Source organism: Sturnira hondurensis, unplaced genomic scaffold (genome assembly GCF_014824575.4).
Source record: "Sturnira hondurensis isolate 20B ecotype Veracruz unplaced genomic scaffold, ASM1482457v3 Scaffold0014384, whole genome shotgun sequence".
Lineage (NCBI taxonomy): Eukaryota > Metazoa > Chordata > Mammalia > Chiroptera > Phyllostomidae > Sturnira > Sturnira hondurensis.
The window spans coordinates 15685317-15712702 of record NW_028087015.1 but is presented as its reverse complement, the minus strand read 5'-3'; the positions used below and the strand labels follow the sequence as shown (position 1 = coordinate 15712702).

The window sequence follows — 27386 nt, the reverse complement described above, 5'->3', positions numbered from 1 at the left end:
AAGGACTCAAAAAACAATCATAATTTACAAACATACTTTGAGGGTCATAACTTCTCAGAGACAAGTTGGCAGTGTTTATATTATAGACACAAATATACATATACACATAGATGTACACATGAGTGTGCACACAGGTACCCATTTACACATGTATGTACATACAGTCGTGAACACATTTGCATGTGTGCCTGTGTGCACATACATGCTTACATGCACTCGCAAACACATGTACATGTGTGCACACACTGCACTCCCATGTGCACACATGCATTCTGCATGAATTCAGGATGTCTTGGGCCTCCAGATTTCAATCAGCCACCCTCTATCCACCTATGACTTGAGGTAGGAATGGGTGAGGATGGATAATGTGGTGATGGGCATCCCACTGGCCCCATCCCATTCCAAACCCAATGGGATTGGGTTGGCCTGGATTTTTTTAAAAAATTAACTTGTTTTCCTCCATTCTTCTTCTCTCCTCTTTTCAGATACACAAATTTCCACTGTCAGAATAAGATAAATGACAGATTTGTTTAAAATAAATCTTCATCTATTCATTAGGTTAATTTTTAATTAATTAAAAAATTTTCAAAGCATTCACTTGAAGTGAATTCAGCCCAACTTTTCTTTGGTTTGAGCTTTACCATGTTCAGGGATTTAGTTTTAGGTCTAAAGATTAATAGCAACTGAAGGGGTCATAGGAAAGTCTTGCATAGCCACAGGCAATGTTTGATTTTATCATGATGTAAGACTTGCAATTATTGAAATACTTTCTCTTGTCAGTCTGAGTTTCTTCTTTTCATGATAGTCTACATCTCTTTTAGGAAAAGAAAAAAACACAATCATCCTCTACTAAAACAAAGTAAAGGAGCCAATGAATGTAATTAAGATTTTATTAAAGAAATTTTAATGAACCAATTACTGCTTATGAATATGGATAATCTTGAGGAAAAGAGCCATCCCGTGCCTGAAATAAAAATAAACTATATTTGAAATATATTTAGTATACATAATTAGTTATTTAAATATCTTCTGAACTAAACCTACTGTCAAAATTATATTTGGAAGCAGCAATAACTTAATACTGATAAAGGAAAGTTATTGAATATATATATAATTTAAGGAGAGGTGCTATAAAACAATTTTATTAGAGATTGTAATCTGGGAGAAATCAGTATATTTTCATCAAGTTAATTAAAAATTGCTAGTAATCATCAACCAAAATGCTAAAACATTTTTATGGTATTTTCAGATAAGAATAAATGGAGTAGCTTGTTATGGCTGCTGAATACCACTGTGAATTCACTTTATTCCATGAATTGGATTTTTGTATTGCCTTGGCTAATTTGAATTATTAAGGAGTTGATATAAGAAAATTACCCCAATGAAACACTGGAGATATGCCTTCTAATGCTAAACTGATTCATGTGTTTTAGTGATATTAATTTTTCTCTACTAGCTAAATGTAGAATTTCTGTAGAGTCTAGGGTTATAACCATCCTACTCAAATGACATTTTTGTATTCTCATTTGGATTTATTATTTGTAGCATTACATCTTGCATCTTCTTTTATTCTTTCAGGGCATTACTTCATCTTGCTAGCACTATAATACTTCAAGAATGTTTGACGCTAGGAGCACATGACACCCTATAAGGGCCATGTTATCCATTTATAATTCTTACATGATTTCGTGTCTATTTGGTGAGCACACAGTGTATGTCAGAGTGTGTTGTATGCACTCTGTGTACTGTGAGCCCTCAGACAAGGTCTTTGCCTTCATTTCCTGGTTGGACCTTGTGAGGAAGAACAGTGAGCAAATGACAGAAAATCAAGTAATGAAAACATGAAGGAAACATATGATAAGTGATGAGGTCTGCTGAAAATTAAAATAACAGATCAATAGCAAGTGTCTGGGAAGGTAGTTTAGACTGATCCAGAGAATCTTCTCTGAATTTGGCACATTTATGGTCCCCAGGGAGAAGTAAGGATCAGCATTGGACTGTCCTGGAGCAGAGTGCGCCAGACAGAAAGCAGTACGTCCAAGAGACCTGAGTTACAAAAGAGCTGTGTGTTCAAGGAGAAGAAATAAGTCCATGTTGGCCAGAGCATAATGAGCAGTTATGCTCATGGAAGGGCCAGGGGGACATTCACTAAGGTGTCCACTGTATCAAACAGAACCCAGCACACAGTAGGTCCTTAAAATGCACAGGGTGAACAAATGAATAACAGAGGATCTGCTTGAAGGTGAATTTAGAGGTTTAGCCCTGACTGGTATGGCTCAGTGGTTGAGTACCAGCCTGCTAACCTAAGGGTCACCAGTTCAATTCCCAGTCAGGGCACATGCCTGGGATGCTGGCCAGGCCCCCAGTAGAGGGGCACATAAGAGGCAACCACACATTCATATTTCTCTCCCTCTCTTTCTCTCTAAAAAAATAAATAGAATATTTTTAAAAGATGCATAATATTTTTTTAAAAATTACAGGTTTGGGGAAGGCTTTATCTGGAAGCTACAATTGGAGGTTTAATTTTATTTTAAGCATAACAGAATATTTAAGGGGATGTGTGGTAGACTGAATAATAGCCCCCCAAGGACGTCCTAATTTTCAGATCCTGTGACTGTTATCCTACACAGTAAAAAGGACTTTGTACATGGATTAAGTGAAGGATCTCAAGATGGGGAGATTGACCTGGATGATCCAGGTGGGCTCAATGGAATCCTAAGTGTTTTTGTAACAGGGCAGAGTCAGGGAAGGGGGGGATGTGATAATGGAGGCTGAAGTCAGAGTGACACCAGCCCCAAGCCAGGGGACCCAGGCAGCCTTTAGAACCTAAGAAAGCAGGGGAATTCTCCCTTAGTGCCTTTAGAAAGAGTGCGGCCTGCGATCCATTTTAGACTCAGACCTCCAGAACTGCACCATAATAAATCTGTGTGGTTTTAATCCACTACGTTTGTGGTAACTTGTTACAGCAGCAATAGGAAACTAATACAACCAATAAAGGATTATTCCAAATTAAAGAAAGTGTTTAGCCATTTGTAAGTTTCAAACATGAAGAAGGATACATTTTTAAAAGTCAAATATTTGCCATCTAAATTAAAACTCATTTTAAATTTAGTTACAAAGTTGAGCTGGATCCTCCTTCCTGTATCTTCTGGACTCAGAATAGAGCTCAGTGAGGGCATAAGGGATCTGTAGGGAATAAGAGAACGAGTGGGTCCAACTTGGAATGAGAGGAGAAACTAGGGGGGAGGGAAGTGTTACAGGGGCCGGGGAGAGTGAGCCCAGGAGACAAAGGGAACAGTGAGGGGAGAGAAGGAAGGAGAGGTGGGGAAAAAGAGACAGGGAAGTATAGAGGGAAGGGAAGGGACATTAACTACTGTTGCTGCACCCCAAAAAATAACCCCAATTTTTTGCAGCTTCAGACAACAAACATTTACACCATCCGGTTGGAGTTTCAGGAGCCCAGGAGCAGCAGATTCCGGGCCCCTCATGAGTCTGCCACCGTCTAAGCCTGGACTGGTCCTGGAGAGTTCACTTCTCTCGTGTGACTGTTGCCGGGAGACCCCGGTGTCTCACCGCATGGACCCTCCCAGAGGGCTGTTTATGCATAGTTCCTCCACCATATTCTGTTGTTCAGAAGCGAATTACTCATCGGGCGAAGGATTGGGTTCCACCGTTTGAAAGGAATGTTTGGGCATGCCTTAAACCACTATAGAAGAAAGAGAAAAGAGTAAAGAGAAATTTGAGCAAAACACTCAGTTCTCATTTGTTCACCAAGAATGTCTAGACATGTTCACTTTTCTCTCTTGCTCTGGCCAGAACGAGTGGTGTCTGTGTGTGTGCATGCACACGTGTGTAGCAAGACAGAGGCAGAGTTCTCAGTTGTTTCCCACTTTTGACTCCTGCCAGACGTGCTGGCCTTTATCTCAAATGTCTCCACAGGCTACTGATTCTACACTCCAGCTCATCTCCAGTGTCCACATAATCTAACCAAAATTCAAAGTTTTGAGGGCCCCCTGCTTCCAGTTTTCTAATCCCACCCCCCCCAAAAAGAAATTCTGCCGCATTATATCCACTTTGCCAAGTCCTCGTCCAGACAGAGGAGGTGCAGCTGTTCGAGATCAGAGATCCAGTGTAGTGCTTAGGAATTCAGGAAGGACTGCGGCTGCAGAGAGAAAGGAAGGGAGAAAGTTCAGAGGTGCAGGTCAGACATTTTGGTGGGTTCCTTGGAATATGACGCACAGATAGAGGCAGCCTGGAAAGGAGGAATGAATGTGAACTGGGAAACATCTGTCCGTGAGGGATTCTGAATTAGGTTACACTAATTAATGAATTAATGAGAAAGGAAAGGAGAGAAAAGCCCAGTAAAGAGTTATCTTGGATCCAATCTTCCTTTCCAACCTTTCACTTGTGAGATATTAAATTAGACCGTCACACTTTTTTAAAAATTTTCCCCTTCTGACCACTTTTCTGTTAGGAAACAGTAAAAATCACTTTATTGTCACTAAATACCTTTAATTTACATTCTTTTAAATTTATTACATATAAACATACAGAAGTCTTTCTTTTACTGTTTAGTTTTTACAGGAAGTGTGTTTACAGCACAACATATCGACCATATTTCAAAACATTTGCTAACCTCAACTTTCAAGTGTTGATACAACATTTCCAAGTCAGGATTTGGGAATGAAAAGACTTGTTTTGTTTCTGTATGTTTGCACAGTATACTTAGAACGGACGCACATTCTTCAATGGGACGTTTTACAAAGTTATCCTAAAATTCTAGGTAGATGTTGACTTCACTTTAATGTGCTTGTTAAAAACTGAAACAGTAATTATTTTACTTAAAAAAAAAGAATGGGGTTTTTTGAATTTCTTTTGTTTTAAGATTTTATTTATTTATCTTCAGAGGGGAAGAGAAGGAGAGAGGGAGAGAAATATCAATGTATGGTTGCCTCTCGTGCGTCCCCTGCCGGGAACCGGGAACTGGCCTGCAACCCAGGCATGTGCCCTGACTGGGGAATCGAACCGCAGTCCTGTGGTTCGCTGGCCTGCATTCAATCAACTGAGCTATACCAGCCAGGGCAAAAAAAGAATGTTTTTGTGAGATTGAAAATAAGTGAAGATACTCATTTTGATTATTTAGATTATCCAAAATTTTGTCAAACATTTCTCAATGAGATGAAGAAGCAGATTCATGTATTCTTTAAGTTGAAATAAATGTATATGGTAATATTTCTAGTATTTCAAATTAGNGTGCCCTGACTGGGGAATCGAACCCCAGTCCTGTGGTTCGCTGGCCTGCGTTCAATCAACTGAGCTATACCAGCCAGGGCAAAAAAAGAATGTTTTTGTGAGATTGAAAATAAGTGAAGATACTCATTTTGATTATTTAGATTATCCAAAATTTTGTCAAACATTTCTCAATGAGATGAAGAAGCAGATTCATGTATTCTTTAAGTTGAAATAAATGTATATGGTAATATTTCTAGTATTTCAAATTAGTCCAAGTCTAAATATATTTTGAGCACCTTCTGTGTACCATTGAGCATTTCTGTATGCTCAGTTTAGGGTCCTAATGGCAATGCAAGCATGTAACTCTGAAGTGTAAAGAACAGGTCAATGCCAAAGCAGAGGTGGGCAGAATCTTTCCATAAAGGTAAAAATCTTCCTATAACAAGAAATTATTTAGGTTTTGTGGGCCACGCAGTTTCTGTCACAGATACTCAACTCCTCCCTCATAAGACAAAAGCAGCCATAGACAATATATAAAGGAATAGGCAAGGCTGTGTTCCAATAAAACTTTATTTACAAAAAGCAGACAGGCAGGAATTACCCTAGAGCCAGTGCCCTGTACTGAAGGGTGGGTTTGTACAGACAAGGCACCACTTTGTTTCCTTTGCATTCTCTTAAATAAAATTCCCAATACGTGAGAGCACAAAGAGAGCGGGAAGAGTGTGTGTCTAAAGTCACTTTTGTAGAATTGATTTTAAACTGTTAGCTTTAGTTATTAATAATCTAACATTACTGACTTTCAGATTAGTATTATTAATGTGCTTTGTTAGTCCACCATGCTCAATGCAAGAAACTAGTGAATTTCAGAAATAAGTGTGGTCTATTTATTATGAATAGAAAAAGTATAGTCTCATCTTTAAAGTTACTGAAAACCTATTGGACAAGTAAGTTTGAAGTCGTGTATTAGAAAACAAGTATGATACTTTATATTACTGTATTTGCAACAATGATATCTATTTAGGGGAGTTGAGGGAGTATACAATCTTTCTTTCACAGTAACATGGAATATCACTTTCTGTTTCTTTTACCTTTATGTGTACTGTTTTGAACAACAAAAAGAATAATTTTTTGAAAGCGTTTTTCAAATGCTATTATAACATATATGCCGTACTTACGACCTTTCCTAAAATCAATCCCATTTTAAAGACTCTTTAAAAGACATCCAGAAGCCCAGCGCATTTCATCTGCTGTGAAGATGTCATCTTCTTCTCTGCCATCCTTGTTACCGTTCCACTCTGTCCTTGGCAGATGCGCCCTCAGCTTTCCGCTGGCTCTCTTTGTCTTTACGTTAGAGAGAACGAGCTGTAGGTCCTCCTGAGCATTGCTCTCAGGGAAAAGCTGACAAAACTGTCACCAGTGACAGGAAATTTAAATTTCTTATTGAGCCTGTTGTCATCAGACCGGATGCTGGATTCTCATACGGTCCTGCAGATGGGGACTGGCTCTCTGTGGAAGCTAAGTGAATCACATAGGTCACAGGTGCACGTGGACGTCTTGGACAAGACTAACATGCCCTCGTAGTCCATTTCAGACAATGGTCACTGCTCTTTGGGTTTGGTTAGGATTCGGGTACTCAGTCCATTGTATTAGTAGGGAACGGAAGCCTGGTTGTTATCCTCCATTCAATCAGTTCTCTCAACCCTGGTTAGTCTCTTAGATGGAACAAAGATAATCATATAATTCCTCTGCCCATTTGTCAGATATGCACGGCACCCTTTTCACGGGTTCACACAGTGTTCTGAAATGAAAGGTGGGCTCAGGAACCTGTGCTCACACTCCCTCAATCCCTCCCCCCTATGCTGTCAACCCGATTAGGGAAAACAGTCTGGGATGAGAGAGACGGTGGCCGTATGAAAGCTCTGTCTGTGTCTGTCTTACAGGAGTGCTTTGGAATCTCTCGTCTTGTGATGCTCTCAAAATGCCGATTATCCAGGACACCCTGGCCGTGTTGACAAATGCCGTGATTATCCCCCATTCGGGCTGGGAAAATTCACCTCTTCAGGATGACCGAAAAATACAACTGCATTCGTCACAGGTGCTGCGAAATGCCACTGGATGCCTAAGGTGAGTCCTGACGTCACCTCCTCCCCACCTCATCTGCATTCTCTGTTTCTGCAGCTTTACTTGCCATTTTACTAAAGATCACAGTGGAAAGATGACTATTGATTAGGCAGTGGAGTAGAGAAGTTTGCAAAAACCTTTCTAATGAGGCGTAGGCATCTCCCACTATCCTGCACCTACAGTATTCAACTTACTTAACATTTTTTCTTAGGTCTTGGGAAAAAATTTAATTTCAACCAAAAATAATTTATTTTCTTTGATGAAATACAATATTTTGCAATAATTTCTCATATTATGACATATCATGCACATCGAATAACCAGGGAGGCCAGCTGGTTGGGGGAGAGTCCATAACAGGTCCACAGGGATCTAGTTAACTGTTGCCGGTAGCTTTTTTTAAACTTTTCTTTGTGATTGCAAGAACCTATAATTCTTAGAACAGTTCTTTAATAAGGCATAGTGTATGAATAATTTTAATAATAAAAGCAAATGTGTTGTAATTTTCTCCCAGTGCATGTTTACAAAAATCATCCCTGTGTCTTAATTTTTGCTCTTAGAAAAGAATATAATAATCAAGTTCTTCCAAACTCTAGAAACTATCCTCCCAAGGACATTGTATCATGTATAGAGCTAGAAATCTCCGCTGGAATAAACTTGATAAATGATGGGGTGGGGGTAAAAAGCGATTTCAAATACCTAGTCAAATAATCTATATTCCGATGGTAAAACACGTATGATTGCTTTTGCTGGGCTGCCTCAAAGCTGCCGTTTCTCCTACAGTTGATTGGTTTCTAGGTGCAAAAACTCGTCTCTACTGAGAAGGAACAAAATCACCTTGGTGACATTAATAATAATTACCTCATGAATATTTATAACAATGCTCCCAGTCTCTAGCCTAGAAAGGGGTGTGTGTGTTTGTGTGAAATGTGCGTGCACCAAAGGAGATAAAGAGAATCCGCCTCCACAAACATCAACATGCATTCGTGGGCAGGAATAGGAAAGAAATCCTCTGATGCTTTTGCATTTCCTCAAGGTCACAAAATAATGATCTTTTGACACAGTTTCTCTGGATAGTCTCCATCAAAGGCCAAAGGTACAGTTCTTCAAAAACCCGTGTTGAACCATCTATTTAATAACCTCTTAAAGTCTATTATCTTCCAGAAGCCTTCCATCCCACCACAAGAAATCAAACTCTCCCAAAGCTAAAACTGAACATGCTTCTGACCCTTTGTGCCTGGTTTTTCTATTTCAGTTATTTGCAACTATTACAAGTAATTTGTCCCTTTCGAGCATCCCTGACTATAGACTCTCATCATTCCTAATGAAGAGCATGGCCGGAAGTGCCTCAGAATCGATTGAAGAAGTACAGTCAGCAAAGACCTGGTTAGCTCAGTCAGTCAAAATCCCCCCTGAGTAATAGAGTAACATAGCACATACTCATGATGTTTGAGAGAAGGAAGGAGGCCCTGCCACCGTGAGCATACAATCAGCACCACTAGATGAAACGTCGATGACGAGCTAGACCAGTGTGGGTTCATGGGTCCCTTTTGGAGGTCATCTGGCTGAGCTTGGAGTCAGGGATGTGACCTAGAGCGAAGTTAGGTCAGAGCAGCATGGCTCCCCCCTCCTCTGTGTTCACACACACGGAGACTTGACCTGTGCTGTCTCTGCCTCTGGCCAGGAGTGACTGCATGCATCATAGGGAGGGAAAAATGAGGGCATCTGACTTAGAAAAGAGTTTCACACAACCAAATTGACTTTCCTTAGTCCAGATGCAACCAGGTTTAGGGTTTTCCCACTTTGCTGAGTTTATCGTGTGAGCCAGAGAGCCAAACTCATCGATGTGTGCTGAATAGTTCACTGCCCTCTTCGTTTAATGCCTACCCTTCCACAGAAAGAAAAATAATTTCTCCTTGTATTTGAATGTGTTTATGAACCATCCCACATTGATAAGCAGGGTGGACAAAGAGAGGAAGAAAACAGCCATGGGGATGCAGCTAAAATTACAACAGCGTATCAAATAAAGCCTCAGTGGATGAAAGGTTTCAATAAATTTCTACTCTTATTTGCCACCTACTTAGATTTTAATATGTGAGGTATTTACATTTTTCATTTTTCCAACAAAACCCAGAACTTATTTACATTAAAGAAATTATTTTGCCAGCTGCTCCTGTCTTTCAGCAGCTTTATTGGTAAGTATTTGCTGAGTCCCTGCTGTGTGCCCAGGAGGGACAGGGGGCCAGAAATAAACATGGCAGCCCCAGCGCTTCAGAAGCTCATAATCTATTGCAGGAAAATGGCACCCACATGCTTAACCCTCATGCAACATCTTAGAATGAATGCTATGTTTAGGGTAGTTGGGGGAAGGGTGACTAACTTAGCCAGCGTGGTCAAAAAAGATTTCAAGAATCAGAGGAGACTGGACCCAGACAGAGGCAGGACTCCATCAGTCAACGCAGTGCTTCCCACTGCAGCCAGAGGGGTGGCAGGCGCACTCTGACAGATGTGGGCGATTCTGGGATCTGTAAGTGATCGTGACAGTAAGGGACTTCAGGAAATGCAGATGGCATAGTTGTTGCATTCCAGGTGATGAAGGCAGAGCTAAGGAAAATAGACCTGAGTGTGTAAGGAGTCAAGGGCAATGGAGAATCTTGACCAAGAGAGCACAATGGTCAGCTATGTGTGGGAGCAATGGAGCAGGGCAGATTAGAGACAGGAGGGGAGAAGAGATGCTGAAAGTGAAGCTGTGAATTTACTTGGGATACCCTGCATGTCTGCTTTTTAAGATGCCTTCTGTGGACCACAGTGAATATCTGTATTTTGTTCCATTCTATTAAATTTAACTGCCACTGATTTGTAGTTTTGTGAACTATTTCCATGGATCTTTACATTCAACACACCTAACCTACCAAACATCATAGCTTAGTGTTGCCCATCTTAAACATGTGCAGAATAGTCACATTAGCCTATCATTGGGCAATTATCTTGAGTTTTATCTCTAGAGTAATTGCCTTTCTCTTCTTTCTTACCAGAAGCAAGAGACACTGGTAGCAATTTTGTCGATATGATGGGATGCAAAAACACAAAACACAATATCCAAAACACACTAGCAACTGTAGAGTATTGGTTGGTTGTTTACCCTGGTAATTGCATGGCTGGAACCGCGGCTCACTGCTACCGCCCAACGTCACGGAGCGTGTCTGTACTACCTGTCACTAGCCTGAGAAAAGACCAAAATTTAAAATTTGAAGTACAGTTTCTGTGGAATGCATATAGCTTTTCCACCAACACAAAGTCAAAAAATTATTAAGTCATATCATTACAAGTTGGGACCATTTGTGCACTGTTTATTCTTGAATTTATTATGAGTTCACATCTAGCAAATTATGAAGCCAGTCCTTACACCCACATCCTGACTCCTAATCCAGACTATTCCCACTGTACCCCACAAAAGGGAAAGAAAGTGTTACACAAGATAGGATGAGCAGCTGTGTGCTTAGCACACCACCACCAAACAACCAATGAATGAACAGCACTCTCTGCATGTTAGTTTCTTTGATTTGCTCCTTGACATTTACTGAGTGGCATCCACTTGCTCAGCATCCCTTTTACCACTGATTGCTGCTATCCTCTCCCTCCTCCACCTTTCTTGTCTTCCCTTCTCCTCCTAAAACCTCAACAATGGAGGAGACTGGTGGCCAGGCTCATCCCTTAGCCCCACACAAGTCCTTCTCTCTGCCAACGTCTTAATTCTCAATTTAGACAATCAATCAGAGCAATGGGGGCCTTTTTTTAAAGCTAAGACTATAGTTTAAGGCATATCCTAGATGATAAAGTTGGCATTAGTTGTCCAGTACTCAGATTCCTTCATTCTTTTACTGATGGCTTAAAATGACTTGATATTTTTGGCTTGTTTCTCTAACTATAGTTTTCAAGGATATGTCAAGAAAATAAAATGTAAATATTATTAGAGTTAAATTTAATAACAAATTTATCAGCTCACCAGAGTGTTATTTACATTGTTAGAGAAGGGCCAGAGCCTTACTTAGTAAGCTAAAATCGGGAACACTAACTCTGCAATCTTTAGACAAGTTGGTGCAGTCTTAATGGACTTTGTCCAGTTTCTGAAGCCTTTGACAGTAGATGATGTATCGATATCAGTGGGTCACCACCCCATCCCCAAGCCTGGAGCACAGGCCACACTCTCGGGGACATTCTAAAGAGAAGAACCCTGGCCTCTGCCCTCTCTGGGAAGGCATGGAAAGTGTTGATGGAAGGGTGTCACATGTTGACATAACAAAAATTGAAGCACATATGAAATATAAAATGAAAAGTTCAGGCTCCTAGCCCCTTTCCTTTTGAAATTCATTTTGGGGTAGAAAATGGAATTTTTCCAAAGGAGATCTATTTGTTTGTTTCTGAAGTTTCTATCATTGAGGAAACAGGATAAAAATGTCTTAAAAAAAGAAAGAAAGCCACTTAACTTTTGTTGGAGGAGCATGTTGATAGAATGATGGGAGCTAGACTGTGGGATTCCAGGAAGCAGTGCCAGCTGAGGACAGTGGGCCTCAGAGCTGGGGGGGATTGGCCGGGGGAGGGGCTCATCACCACAGACTTCCTTTCACTCACACCTCCCCACCCCTTCCCCAGAAACACATAATACTCACCATCTTCCTCATTTCTTCCCCTTTTCTAAATTTGGCCTTTTACTCCAATTCTGCCTGACTGAAACTTTAGTTGTTAATAAACATGTTAATAAAATATGCCTTAAAATAAATGTGCTAAATGTTAGAAAGGTGTAAGACATAGAATGCACAAAGTTGTTGTAATAATCTTTTCTTCCACATCACTTTGTGACTGAGGGGCCCTCCGGGGAAACTGCTTTCCTGTAGCCCAAGCCAGGCAACTCAGACCTGGAACTCGGTTCAGACCTGTGCTCATGACTGTTTCGTTGTACAGTGTACAAATACTTTTCTTAACCTTTAGCCAGAATAATCATCACCTTCAACCAAGAGCATGTATTGTTCAGCCATGGCCTGAATGCTGCCTAGTGGAGGTTAGTCTGGCTCAGCTTGTGGACAAGCTTATTATGGCCAAAATCACAGTGGGTTCAGTAAGTGTTTCCTCCAAATTTATGTCCACCAGGAACTGCAGAATGTGACCTTATTTGGAAATAAGGCCTTTGCTGGTATAATTACTTAGGTAAAGATGAGGTCATACTGGATTAGGGTGTCCCTAAATCCAATAAAAGGTGCCCTTATAAGAAGAGGACATGTACACCAGGATGCACTGAGGAGAAGGCCATGTGAGAACACAGGCAGAGAANTGTGGCCAAAATCACAGTGGGTTCAGTAAGTGTTTCCTCCAAATTTATGTCCACCAGGAACTGCAGAATGTACCTTATTTGGAAATAAGGCCTTTGCTGGTATAATTACTTAGGTAAAGATGAGGTCATACTGGATTAGGGTGTCCCTAAATCCAATAAAAGGTGCCCTTATAAGAAGAGGACATGTACACCAGGATGCACTGAGGAGAAGGCCATGTGAGAACACAGGCAGAGAATGGAGTGATGCAGTCATAAGCCAAGAACTCCAAGGATTGCTGAAAGCCCTCGGCAGCCAGGAAAAGGCAAAGAAGGATTCTTCCCTAGGACATATGGCCCTACGGACACCATGATTTGGGGCTTCTAACCTCCAGAACTGTGAGAGAGTAATAACTTCTGTTGTTTTCAGCCACACAGTTTCTTTGTTCCAGCAGCCCTAGGAACCCCGATGGTCCCCCTAGTAAGTTTGCCAGAGGGGGCCTGCAAAGCTGGGGAGCCACTGGAATACAAAGCATAGGAAGAAAAAAGAGGGGTAAATAACCCCCAAAAGCTGCCTGTCCCTAACCAGTGCTCACACACTGGAAAGGACCCCAGTTGGGAGCTGTTTTTTTGTACACGCAAGACCGTTCCCCTCCATAGCTCGGGCGCAAAGCAAAACATCACCTGTAGCAGCACTGGGTGCTGCAACCCAGATGTGGCTGCCCCATCTAGAGACGGTTGAAATCCAGCTGCTTCGCTCGTGGCTGTGAAATAAGCATCCCCAGGTGTGGATCCAATTCGTGTTTTCTGCTCCTGTGTATGAGCCTCCTCCTTCCCTCCTGACTTTGAACTAGCTTCCGAAAGTTGCGGGGACTTGTTTGATACTGCAGAGGGCTAGGAGTCGTTGTAGGTTCTCACGCAGGGCACGTGGCATGCTATCAGTATCATTTAAGGAAGCTGGCTCCAGCAGCTGGGTACACAGAACGGATGCTTTCTCAATTTAATGTGACACGTGACCGTGTTTCCCAATTACAGTATCACAAATCAATTCTGTAAAGATCCCTGTCGCGGCCATTATCATCACTTCAGAGTGAACTGCAGGTGAAGCCCTCACTGAGCGCTTTTTTTTACTTTTTCATCTACCAGCTCAGTAACACTGTGCCGCTCCGTTACTGCACGGCTGGGCTGCATTTAGTCATGCATACGTGGGGCTTTATCTCCAGCTGAAGTATTTGCAACAAGGCTGGCTTTGGTAACTGCCACAGCTCATTTCCTGTTGCTGTCGAGTCACTTCTTTATTTTTATTATTCTGTTCCCACTTCAGCCTCTTGTCCTGAAGGACAACAATATACAACCCTAATTTTTTCCATCTATCTTTGTGCACACGCGCTTGTTATTAAGCCTGTCAAAGGAACTGCGCTGTGCCTTTGCTTATGAATATAATTAAACTCGCACCCTCAATTAGTCATTTTAACCCATATAATGGATGAGTGCTTGGTCCCACGGAGCCACTAACTCTGGAGTGACCTTGAGAAAACACTGTCACAAAATAATACTAGTGATAATCACACTCCGGCTGGAAAGCCCCAAGGACGTGTATTTTATGTGGCTTACTCATGCATTAACCTCAGGTAAGAGGAATTATTATTATTTTTATGGTATGTTCAGTTGGTTGCCACTATTATTCATCTAAGAAGAATCTTTTTAAAAAAAGTATATTTTAAGCCTTGTATAACGAGCTCCGGATTTATCCGAGTCTTCCATGGCAGCTGAATTGAACACTCTTATCCGGGTCCTTCAAAAGGGAATGGCCTCGTGTATGTGGATGCCGTGAACAGGCGAGAGACGCCCTCGCCCCACTTACCCCCATTTCCCCACACCTGGTCCTCACCTGAGCAGTTCCCCACTGCTGATCAGTGTGTTTATTATGGATACAAAGTGAATGTTTGGGAGGGTTTATGACTCAGCAGTGACGGTGTTCTTCAAAGGAAGGGAACAGAGTTTGAGAGGGCAGGAGTATGGGGTCTTAGGACCCCATCAGAGAGGATGGATGGGCTGGCCCCTCATCTCCCATGGTGCACTGCTCTAGCCCACTTCCCTATACCCAGTCAGAAGGAGGTGGTGGTTTATACTAAATTCATTTGTTAAGGCTATCGTAACAAAGTGCCACAGATGGGGTGGCTTAGACAGCAGAAATGTGTTGTCTCACAGTCTTGGAGGTTAGTTGCATGAGATCAGGATGTCAGCACAGAGGCCTCTCTCAGAGGCTTGCTAACAGCCATCTCCTCACTGGGTCCCCCACATGGTCTTCCTCTCTGTTCAACTCTGGCCTAATCTCATCCTCTTATAAGGGTACCAGTCATGTTGAATTAGGGCTCAGGCCAAAGACCTTGTTTATCCTGTCACCTCTTTAAAGACAGTATCTCCTGATACAGTCACAGTCTGAGGTACTAGCATTTAGGACCCAACAGATGAGGCGAGGGCACAATTTAGACCATAACTATTACTGTAATAGATAAGCAGCCCAAGATGTGTGTAATAGATGACTTTCACTATTTATTTTCACTTTGGGAAATAATTTTTAATAAATTAAAACATTCTTGCAAGGTCATGTTGGCCAATGTGAAATATATTTTGATTTATTGTATAATATAAACCAGAACTATCCTTATTCCCTAATTTTAGCTATTGTTAATTTTTAGACTCTATTTCTGAGTAAAAGTGATACTGTCCTTTTCTTATCTCCAAGAAAAGATAGTCACCAATGGAACTTCAAGAAATTCTCTATACAGCAACATAAGAATTATAAAGGCCAACTAATAAATTTGTTCTTGAATTGGGGTTTACAAAATTAACTATCTTGTGCTTTGATGGAGTCAATAATGATCTAACAATATAGGAGGTCACTTAGAAAATCTCTATACACATTTCTCTTAAAATCTAAATATTGAATGTATTTGAAATGACCTTTCATTTGGAATCAGGGTATCTACATTTGAGCCCCAAATGTGATATATCTTGAGGAAAACCAGGCTACATGAAGGAGAGGTTTGATCTAGATATCCCTTGTTAGTTGTAAAAGGAAATATAAAGCATGGTCATGCTTTATTTATTGCTAGCTGACGCTAGGCATTTTCTAAATTTGGATTCCCAATGGAGGACACCCCAAGTGTGTCTGTCATCACCCTTGAGTACGACGGGCTGCAGGGCCTGGCCTTTGGCCTTAGCTGCTCATAAACTGGACCTTGAGGCTGCTATACTCTCAGAAGGAAGTTAGCTTTGGGTTCAGCATTATTATGATGCTGTGCTTCTTTAATATGCATGCTGTTTAATGCAGTTGTCTCAATAATCTTGTGAGGTAGGAGTTTCTAGTGCATTTTACAGATCAAGATGCTGATGCTCATAAGGATAAGAATAAATTGTTTGTTCCAAGTCATATAGCGAGTAAGAGAAGGAAGGGTGATATAAATGTGGAGTCGTGTCATGCCACAGCTGGGCTCCTCCCACTCTGTCGTGTTCCATTAGAAGCAAGAAGCAGCCCAAGAGTGTGTGTGTTTATTTACACTTGAGGACAGGGTGCTGGCGCAGAGAAGATCCTGTGAGAAGCAAACACCAAGGCAGAATTAGCGATTTGTACAAGATGTGTAATTAGGGTAACACTTGAGAGGAGGAATGGATGGGAACCATCAAACCATGATACAGGTCTGACCTCAAGTAAAGGAAAGAGGGAAGGAGGGAGGGAAATAAGGAAAAAGGAAGGGGGGTAGTGCAGGGAAGGGGAGGGGAGGGGAAGGATGGATGACAATGCATTAGACTCGAGGGGTGTTCAGTAAGGCCAGTGGAGAGTTCTTGAGTTCAAGTACTCCTTCCAAGGAGTCCCGTATCTCCCGGGAACAGGTTGTCTTATCACTGCTGCCACTTCAGTGTCTCTGGCTGGAAGTCTCCGTGGGAAATGAGGCCTCGTCATGGAGTCAGACACGATGATGGATTTCAGGGCTTAGCAGCAGCAGCACCAGTCAGTGATGCCCGTGCACTCAGAGATTTGAGTGGGAGCATTTTCACGGACAGTCCATTAGCCTCATTATCCCCAGCACTTTCATTCTCCATAGGCTAGCCACTAAAACGCCATATTATAATCACAGAGCTGCTGGTGGCATCCAAATAAGAGGAGTTAGTTATATTGACTGAAAGTTTCATTCTCAACATCTATTCTTTTGAGTCCTTACTGAGTGTTTGCCTGTGTGGTAGGCATGAGGATTTTCATGCAGAGCAGATAGACAGCGTCTGTGGAGTTTGCTGTCAAAAGTCACACATAATGTCATTAAGACAACCCGATGTATCCAAGTCCCATGAGGCTGCATCCAGACTGGACAGGTTGGAGTGTATTTTTCCTAGGTAATGCCTCAATAGGAATTTTTTTCCAGATATTTTCATGGCTGACCAACCTCCCTCTTACTGGTACAGTCTTTCTTTACATATAAAAAGCTTTTTTACCTTTACTTGGTTTGCTGTTATATCTGTAGCCCTGAAGCTTTTTGTCTCCAGGATTTTTCATTTCTCTTATCTTTTCTATTAGAAATAGTCTCAAAAAATTTAAAAAAAAACTTTTATTTTTTGGTTCTTTTATAAGACCTTTCTATCCCCCCAAGATTTTTGCAAAGGTCTTGCCAGCATTTATGTCCAATGAACTAGCAATTGGGATAATTCTCCTTGAGTATCACTTTGTTTCCCTAAGCAAGAAAAAGCAAGTATAATGATTCTCCTAAAATATAAATGATGAATATAAAATATCCCATTATTCTGTTCCTTCTTAAGTTTCCATCACTTACTTCTGCAAAATTTGATCTACTTAATTATGAAAATATGCAGGATATAACCTAAACTTATTTTAAATTATTTATCCTACAATTTGGTGACAAATAGAGGCTTCTCTTAAAATAAGCAAATATTAAATTTTATCTTTTCAATATGAATGATCATTCTCCCTATTAGGACATAAATATTCAAGTATTTCCATTAGAATGAACGAATTATTTTCTTTGAAAAAAGATTATATGAAAAAGCTTAGTTAATTTCTAATTGGCAAACAATGGTGTTTAATATTGATCCCTATAAAACACTGGATTGTAGGGTGTTAATTCCCTGATAAATAAAAGAAAATGGTGAGAGATGGTGTATTCTTAAAATTCTTCATAACTTCTTGATATTAAAAATATAATTTTTCCTCCTGCTGCCTCCCAAATTACATTGCATTGCATCAGAAGTGGCATCCCTGGAGAGGAAGTGAAGAAACAAGTCTATTAACCATAAATTAAGGAAGAAAGAGCTTGCCAAGCAGTTTCACTTATTGCTTATATACCACGGCGCTCCAATATTTTAAAACATCTATATTTTCATACCATTTCTCACTTCCCACTCCAAAGCAGCACTTACCTTCATATAAAGAAAGCCAGCATTTACCCAAGTTGGGACAAACTAGCCAAGGAGATGAGTACAATTCATAAAAACAACAAGTAGAGTTTGTGTGGAGGCTAGTGCATGTTCATTGGCATTAGTTGACGAGCTCCAACTAGCAGCTACAATTGCACTTGGAGAAAAGAGAAATGTAACCAATGAGAGCCGTGAATAACATTTTCCAGAGGCACCAGTTCAGAGATCACACCTCTTGCCCACCGTCTTGTGAATTCAGAGGAAGGAGCTGGGTGCCAATTCTGCTCTGCACAGCCTGTCTCAATTCTGCTACCCGCCTCATTGTCTTTTCCCTTCCGTTTAATTGTTTTGTAATTAACCAAGAATATTTGAAACAAGTTTCATTTCTTTCTTAGTTGACTGAGAATATTTTAAATAAGAGAGGAGAAAAGGTTTGATTTGTCATTCTGGTCTCACAGACTGCTTTCCTGGGGTAAAGACGTCCTCGGGTCATGCAGAGATGTCCTTGACTACTTACTTAAGGGCAGCGGACTGACTACTCTGGCTGAAGGCTGAGTAGGACATCTGATTCCCTGGTTTCTCTCCATCAGTGTTCAGAGCTGATAGGGAGGAGTGAGAAGTGGGGTCTCTGAGCACAAAGAGCTATGGCCCATGAGGGTCATAGGAAGAAGAGAGGCAGGTGGGGTGAGTGGAAAGAAGGCATCTGTGCTTGGGGTCCTGCTCTGCACCACGGAGCTCCTGGCGGCCCCTCTGTGGTGGGATCTTCCTCATCTCATAGAATTGCGCATCTCATTGCTCATTCCGGAAATGGAATTGGGGAAGCTACTGAAAGTAAAAACCATGATCCTTTCATTTTTTGTTAGAAAAGTGTTGTTCTAAACTGGCAGAAGCTTCTGAAAGTACCAAGTAAAACATTATCTTAAGCAGAGAAGAGCCAAAGAGAGGGCAGCTCTGCCCAGATTCTATGCTTGGTCTACATTTTCTTGCCTCTTAAAAGGTTTAAGCAAGAGAAGCAGTAGTAATAGCAGGTGCTAACGGAGTGACAACCTTCAATACTGGATTTTTAGGACACTGCTTTTCTGCCTGTGTCAGAAATCCATTCGCAGTTTTTCAGTCTGGTAAGTAAAAGGATAAACATGCCAGGACTTCAGATTAACCCTATGTCCTTTGTTATTGTCCCGTAGAGGTACAAATACATCATTACTCCCCATTAGCAGGCAGTCAACCAGCAAGGAAGATGCTGTGTTGTGAATGTACTAACTGGAGCTAATGAATCCTAACAACTAATTACATTTCTCTTAAGGTAACTTAGGACCAGAGAGTAGCTTTGTTAGCACAAAGATTTTATGTGGGAATGGCAATACCCAGGAAGAGGCCAGCTGATTAATCACCCCCTATAATTCTCCATAATAGTCCTGTCTGGACATTTGTATCCAGACCATTATTCTTGCCTGACCTTATTTTGGACCAACAATGTAATTGGTAATTGCAGACTAATTTCTATAAACAAACAAGGGTCTGGCTAACTGAAAGCATTGTCACCGTGATTGGTACTTCCTACTCAAAGAGCTCTCTATTACGTACAAGTTTGTGAGTCAGATACTTGGAGCCAATGAAGTTTATTGCACAAAGAATGATTATTTCAGGTAAGAAAAAGCACTGTGTCCTTAAGGCTGCCTGGAAGCACATGGCCGTGGTCTGTCTCATGGAGTGCCCTTGTGTTTTGGAAGAAAATGGCTTTGGGCCTTTACTTAGAATCTTGATAGGCCATGAAGGGCAGTAATTCTCCTTAGCATGTATGAAAGCAGTGCTGATAAGTTTCTATCTAGAGCATAAAGGGAGTTTTCTATTTCTCCTCCGCAAGCAGCACTGACATCCTAACAAACAAATGATGAAATGTCATTTGTCCTTGACCCCTCTCACTCCTAAGCAGCTGAAATAGATTAAGAGGCCAATGCTTCTCGAATAAGATGGAGCAGAGTGTCCTTAGCCAGGACCTGCAGGTATAAGCTCACAAAGGAACTTATACTAGGGGATTTTTTATGGTTTCTCAGGGCTCATTCCTATTTGAAGGGAGATAATTGAGACAAATTATCATCCTGTTTCCTCTCAAGCACCCAGCCAGGATCCCCTGCAAGCTTCGACAGAGATCTTTGCAGGGGACCACTAACCACTGACCAAGCATCCTCCTCAGAGCCCACAGGGTGCTGCAGCTCAGACAGGCAAAGCTGTGTGGAGACAGGAGCCCTGTTAGAGACAAAGAGCCTCTCACCTCCCACGCTTCAGGGCCTGCAAGCTTCCTCAGCTGTCTTCAGAAACGTTTTATACTCCAAGGGCTTTCATTCCAGTGCAGCCGAAGGTTGAAAAGCACAATGAGCCTTGGAAATGCGATTAACCCTGGCCCTGTGGTCAATCTGACCAGCAGCAGAGAAGTGCCCCTCTGCCCAATGGGCACCTTCCATTTGGACTCCTGATGCCTACCCACCTCCTCAGTATTTCCTTCTCTACCAGTTTCTTGCTTTCCTAAAAAAAAAAAAGTTCAGATGAAATACATAGAACAGAAAATTAACCACTTACAAGTGAACAGTTTTGTGGCAGTTAGCACATTCATAACATAGTGCAACCACCTCTATCTAGTTCCAAAATATTTTCATCACCCTAAAAGCAAACTGTGCACCCACTAAGCAGTTACTCCCCATTACCCCTCCTGCAGGCCCTGGCAACCCCCAGTCTGCCTTCTGTCTCCGTGGGTTTACCTGCTTTGGATATTTCATTTCATTTAAATGAAATCAAGCAAAATATGACCTTTGGTAACTGGCTTCTTCACTTAACATGATGTTTTCAAGGTTCATGTTGTAGCATGTATAAGTACATCATTCCTTTCTGTAGAGGAATAGTATTCCACAGTATGGATACACTGCATTTTTCTAATCCATTCATCCATCGATGGACATTAGGCTGTACCGCCCTTTTGGATGTTGTGACTAATGCTACTATTGACCTCCGTGCATGTGTATTTGGTTGAGCACCTGTTTTCAGTTCCCTTAGGGGTACAATTTCTGGATCATATGATACCTCTGTGTTTAACCATTTCAGACTTCAACCTATTACCCCCAGTCCTTCTCTACCCATTTTAAGTCTTCCCATCTCCATTACATTTTCTGAGCCAAACTATTGTCTCTCTATCTTTTTAAAGATTTTCATTTGTTTGTTTGTTTGTTTGTTTGTTTTTAGAGATTGGGGAAGGGAGGGAGAAAGGGAGAGGAGCATCACTATGAGAGAGAAATATCTATCACTTGCCTCTTGTACTTGCCCAACCTAGGGACCGTACCAGTCATATGCCCTGACCGGGAATCCAACAGGTGACCTTTCACTTTGTGGGACAACACCCAACCAATTGAGCCACAACAATCAGAGTGACTATTCTTTTTTTGTCACATGATTTTTCTTTTCTTTCGTCTTTTCATTCCAGAGAAGTTCTCTCTCCAACTTCTGGATTAGTAAGGCCATTTGTCTTTATACCACTCTGCATAAGTGCTTGGAAGAAAGAGACTACATGAATGTTACACACTTTATTTTAAAACTCTGAGGACTGATACCAACTCATTGTGGCTATGTGGACAAAGCTGGCCAGACCCTCGAGTTTCCAGCCCCTGCTCGGCCCCTCTGCCCCCACTGCATTTGCAGTACTGGCCTCCTCTTTGTTGTTCTATACACTGAGATCTTTTCTGTTTCAGGAACTTCATGCATGACTCCCAGTGCCTGGAAGACTTTATTCTTCTCTTTATGTTTATATCTCAGACAAATGTCTCCTATTTAGAGAGACCTTCCTGAGCACCCTTCCTTCTCATATAAATTAGATTTTCCCTAATGCTTTTCAAAGCATTCAGGGCTTTTGATTAGATCTTCTGACAATTTGGAGTGGTGTCCTTCCCTGTGTGCTTGTATATTAAGGTCAGTTGCTCCATGAGCTGCATTCTCATCCACATGAGGATCATCATGGATTTCCCAGGCCTAGAACAACATCTGGCACCTGGTAGGCCCCTGATAGGTAGTTCTTCCCAGCTGAAGAGATAATGTTGCTTGCATGATAGCTAGTCTTCATTTGAGATTAATTTCTTGGTTGGAGCCACATACGTGCATGTTTTCTGGAGTCATGTGTGGGTGTTTATGCTATTTCTGCTGGATAAAACAAACCTGCCAGTCAGTTTTGTCAAACAGAAGAATATTTTTCTCTTGGACAGTCTTTGCAGACCCGCTTAGTACAGTTTGTCCTTGGAGTTTGCTCATCTGGCCCTTGGTTCTTATGATATGGACATTGAATGCCTCATCTACCTCAAGTGAAGGAAGCTGTTGTCTGTCAGCTTATTAGCATAGGTAAATAAACAAAAATAAAATCCCTGTAGTGCTTTATGGGCAAGAAACTCTTTAATACCTCTCATCATCACTTAATTCTCATAATAGCTTTATAAAAAACAGGTTATTAAGTTGTTTTCCAACTTTAAATAAGAAGAAACTCAAACTGGAAAGGTTGAGCAATTTGTTCTACAGCTAATGGTATAACTAAGATTCGAATCTGTGCTTTCAGAATCCAAATAAGACACTTTCCTGTGATATGATTGCCTTGAAGTTGGCCTGTTAGCACTAAAGAGTGTAGCATGTGCGCCCTGCTTGTTAATAATTAAAAAGCCATGAGCATCTCATTGTCTCCTCCTTAGCCAAGTGCTAGGTCAACAGCTTAGATAAAATGGATGATGTCTCTTATTCCACACAAATATATATTCAGGTTCTAGGATGTGCCCAGAACTCTGCTAGGTACCAGAGAATCGAAAGTGAATGAGACATGATACTAACAGCCTAAAAGGTAGAGGGGATCTGAGCCATGGTACATAATGCACATACCTAGTGCTGTAAAAATGTCCATGCAGAATTGCTGGAAGGCCTCTGAGTTAGGGAGTCATGAAGTCCACCGGAAACACTCCCAGAAAGCTGGCTCAGAAGCTGCGCTGGGACAAGGAGGGTTTGTGGGGGAAGGGACAGAGGAGATGTTTTGCCCCCGCCGAAACATCCACATGCTTGCTGGTGATGGGCAGGTGTGGTTGGTCAGTGCATGACCAGAGGGGGAAAGGTTTTCTGGGAGCGGGTGGTTAAGAGTTGGGGAAGAAGGGTAGTGTCGAGGAGGTCTCTCTACGTTGGTAGCCACTTGGAGCCGTGGAAGCTTGGTAAGCCAGCAGGGACACAATGTTCCCTGTGCCACAGAGGCACAGCCATGCCTGCAGCTCATGGAGCAGCGAGAGGGAACCCATGGAACCTCTGACAGCCCTGTTGGCTGAGCTGCACTGGGTCCCACGAATCACACCAAGAGCCTCAGGTGTGCTGTCTGTGTGGTGACTATGATGCTGTTATGGGGTGTCCCTGTGAATGTAAAATCCAAACCAACAGGGCCTGGCATTCAAATCTGGACCTGGCTGGAAGCCCACTAGTTTTTTGGTCTTGGGTGACAGTGTTCACCTCACCAGCCTCAGTTTCTCCACCTGTAAATAGGCACGGTGGGGTGATGCAGGGCTAGGGAAGGGTGAGAGGGGTGAGGCTGACTGTGCAGGGGTGGATCCTGCCTTTATGTAAAACATTAATATTTTATTCATAATGGATTTTCCCATTAATTTTGATTAAAACACTGCATTCAATATTACTTGGCACAATAATTGATGGTTCTTAACACTGCTGAACAACTATACACTAAAAATGATTAAGATGGCCTTTTTTTTAAACAAGTACCATTTTATTTTTTTTTATTTTTTTTATTTAATTCTTGTTCAAGTACAGTTTTCTGTCTTATATTCCCAGCCCTGCCCGACCCCCGCCCAGTGCCCCCCACCCTTAGTTATTGTCCATGTGTCCTTTATACTTGTTCATGTGAGTCCATCCCCTTTTCCCCTATGATTCTCTCCCCTCTTCCCTCTGGTACCTGTCCCCCTGTTCCGTATTTGAGTGTCATTGGTCATATTTTGCTTGCTTGTTTGTTTTGTTGTTTAGATTCCTGTTAACAGTGATATCATATGGTATTTGTTTTCCACCACCTGGCTTATTTCACTCAGCATAATGCTTTCCAGTTCCATCCATGTTGTGGCAAAGGGTAGTAGTTCCTTCTTCCTTTCTGCGGCATAGAATTCCATTGTGTAAATGTACCATAGCTTTTTGATCCATTCATTTACTGATGGGCATCTAGGTTGCTTCCAACTCTTGGCTATCGTGAATTGTGCTGCTATGAACATCGGGGTGCATAGGTTCTTTTGGATTGGTGTTTCAGGGTTCGTAGGATATACTCCTAACAGTAGAATTGCTGGGTCAAAAGGCATGTTCATTTTTAGCTTTCTTAGAAAACTCCATACTGTTTTCCATAGTGGTTGTACCAGTCTGCAATCCCACCAACAGTGAACTAGGGTCCCCTTTTCCCCACAACCTCTCCAGCACTTGTTTGTTTCTTTGTTTATGATAGCCATTCTGACTGGTGTTAAGTGGTATCTCATTGTGGTTTTAATTTGCATCTCTCTGATAGCTAGCGATATCGAGCATCTTTTCATGTGTCTCTGGATCCTCTGTATGTCCTCCTTGGAGAAGTGTCTGTTCAAGTCCTTTGCCCATTTTTTAATTGGGTTGCTCATCTTCTTTGAGTGGAGTCGAGTGAATTCTTTGTATATTTTGGAGATTAAACCTTTGTCTGAGGTATCATTGGCAAATATGTTTTCCCAAGCTGTTGCTTCTCTTTTTATCTTGATACTGTTTTCCTTAGCCATGCAGAAGCTTTTAATTTTGAGATCCCATTTGTTTATTCTTTCCTTTATGTCCCTTGCTCTAGGGGACGTATCATTAAAAATCTTGCTGCGTGGAATATCTGAGATTTTCCTGCCAATGTTCTCCTCTAGGGCTTTAATGGTTTCACAGCTTATATTTAAGTCTTTTATCCACCTTGAATTTGTTTTTGTGTATGGTGTAAGTTGGTGCTCGAGTTTCATTTTTTTGCATGTAGCTGTCCAGTTCTCCCAACACCATTTGTTGAAGAGGCTATCTTTACTCCATTTTATGTTATTGCCCCCTTTGTCAAATATTAATTGACTGTAGAGAGTTGGGTTTATTTCTGGGCTCTCTATTCTATTCTGTTGGTCTATGTGCTTGTTTTTGTGCCAGTACCAGGCTGTTTTGATCACAGTGGCCTTGTAATACAGTTTGATAGCAGGTATTGTGATCCCTCCTCCTTTGTTCTTCTTTCTCAAAATTACTGTTGCTATTTGGGGTCTTTTATGGTTCCATACAAATTTTTGAAATGTTTGTTATTTATCTTTGGGGGTATAAAACAATTCCATTCTTTGCAAATGGATGTCAGCATTCATAAACTTTATACTACACAAACCAGGACCTGCCAAGGTAGAGGTGTAGCTATATTCCCGATGTGTTTTCACTGCTCATATCTTTCTCCCAGGCTTTCCATGAATCCCCACAGCCTTCAACTGCATAGTCTCTTACTCAAAATTCCTTAGACTCACTTGAGATAAGAATGCCATCTGATCTGTCTTTGTACTTTCAATGGCTAGAGAAGGAGACGGCAATAGGTGGCTATTCATTCAGTTGCTAGCTTTGAATTTTATTTCCTTTCTGTGGCTAGACTACATTAACATTGGTGTCACTTAGTCCTTTTGTTTAGTTCCCATTCTAGCAAGTTATCATCTACTTGACAAGCAAAGGAACCAATTACAAGCAACCATGCATATTTAGTCACAGACCACAATTGGCCCCAGATGGAGATGTGGAACCTGAAGGCTGTCTGCTGCCAGCCTGTGCTCTGAGCATAGATACAGCCAGGCAGGGCACCTATTGGGCTTCTCCTAACCTCACAGGAGTTGGCCCTCATTTGTCAGCTTGCATGGCTGCCCATCCTTCCCGCGACTTGCCTTCCTTCAGGCTCCATCCTCCAGCCTTTCCCCACAGCAGCTTGATGCTCTAGCTGAGTGCGGAACACTGGCAGAAAGTAAGTGGGTAACATGAGTGGAGTGAGAGTTATGAAAGGGAACCTTGAATGGGCAGAGAACAAATGGGTGTAACCTGCTTAGCAAAACAGGGAAAGCCTTCTTGTGAAGAACACATGAAAGATGAGGAGTTGGCCAACTGAAAAGGAAGAAAGAGTGTGCCGGGCATGTGCCATGAGCAGGACCTTGAGTTGGACTAGGAGAAATGGAAGGCCTTGGAATGGAGGACTCTCACTCTGATGTACATTTTGGAAGAATCACAGAGCTTTCCTGGGAGGTGGGAGGGATGAAGACAGAAGCAGAGAGACCCAGGAAGAGACAGGAGTTGGTGGTGCTATGGACCTGGTCGTGGCCCTGGGGAGGATTCTGGAGATGCTTTGATGTTGGAGCTGACTGGGTGTGCTGACTATTGGACGTCCATGTGTGGGAGAGACAGGAGTTGAGGACAAAGGACAACACATTTATAGAGGGAGGTAATCAATGTGTTCTGTGCATAAGGAAAGAGCCTTCAGGGAAAGCCCCAAAGCAAGTTCCAGTTAGCACTGCTTTTCTTTCTCTCCATTTCACTTTTCTCTCTTTTTTCTCTTTCTCTTTTGCTTTGGTCTTTAGTTTCTTTTTGTTTTTTGTTTTGAAGCTATAAAGATTTATTTTTTTTCTCTTTTTTGTAATTTTTGTTCAAGTACAGTTGTCTCCATTTCCTCCCCTCTACTCTTCCCCACACCAGCCAACACCACCTCCCACCCTCAATCCTACCCCCTTTGCCTTTGTCCATGGGTCCTTTATACATGTTCCTTGATGGCCTTTCCCCCCTTCCCCCAATTATCCCCTCCCATCTGCCTTCTGGTTACTGTCAGTTTGTTCTTAATTGCAATGTCTCTGGTTATATTTTTGCTTGTTTGTTTGCTTTGTTGATTAGGTTTCACTTATAGGTGAGATCATATGGTATTTCTCTCTCACCACCTGCAGTATTTTACTATGCCATGTCTTTAGTTGGGGGGGGGGTTATTTCCTCCTCATTTACTGCTCTTGCTCACCCTCATTCTTTCTATTTTATTCACCCCCAATATGAGTTAGGCTCTCTACAGTAAAGGAAATTCAGAATTAAAACCAAACTTGAAAAATCTAACCAACACTAATGTAGAGGTAAGTGTCTCCACCCACCCACTCTGATGCAGACCATTTAGAAAGGTGGGGTGAGGCTGTGGTTGGCTGGCTCAAAACTGCTTGTAACCCACAGCCCATGCACCTCACTGTGCTCTGAGTGGCCACTGCTGATG

The 27386-nt window shown here is 41.7% G+C and overlaps 1 protein-coding gene across 3 annotated transcripts in view; it reads left to right on the top strand.

Annotated features, from left to right (window-relative positions):
* The window catches only part of CTNND2 (catenin delta 2), an 837284-nt gene that overhangs the window by 662374 nt on the left and 147524 nt on the right, over positions 1-27386 (top strand). For all 3 annotated transcript variants that reach the window (XM_037063010.1, XM_037063012.1, XM_037063011.1), the window contains one exon: positions 7173-7356. In XM_037063010.1, coding sequence (XP_036918905.1) covers positions 7173-7356 — 184 coding nt within the window. The remainder of the gene's footprint in view (positions 1-7172; positions 7357-27386) is intronic.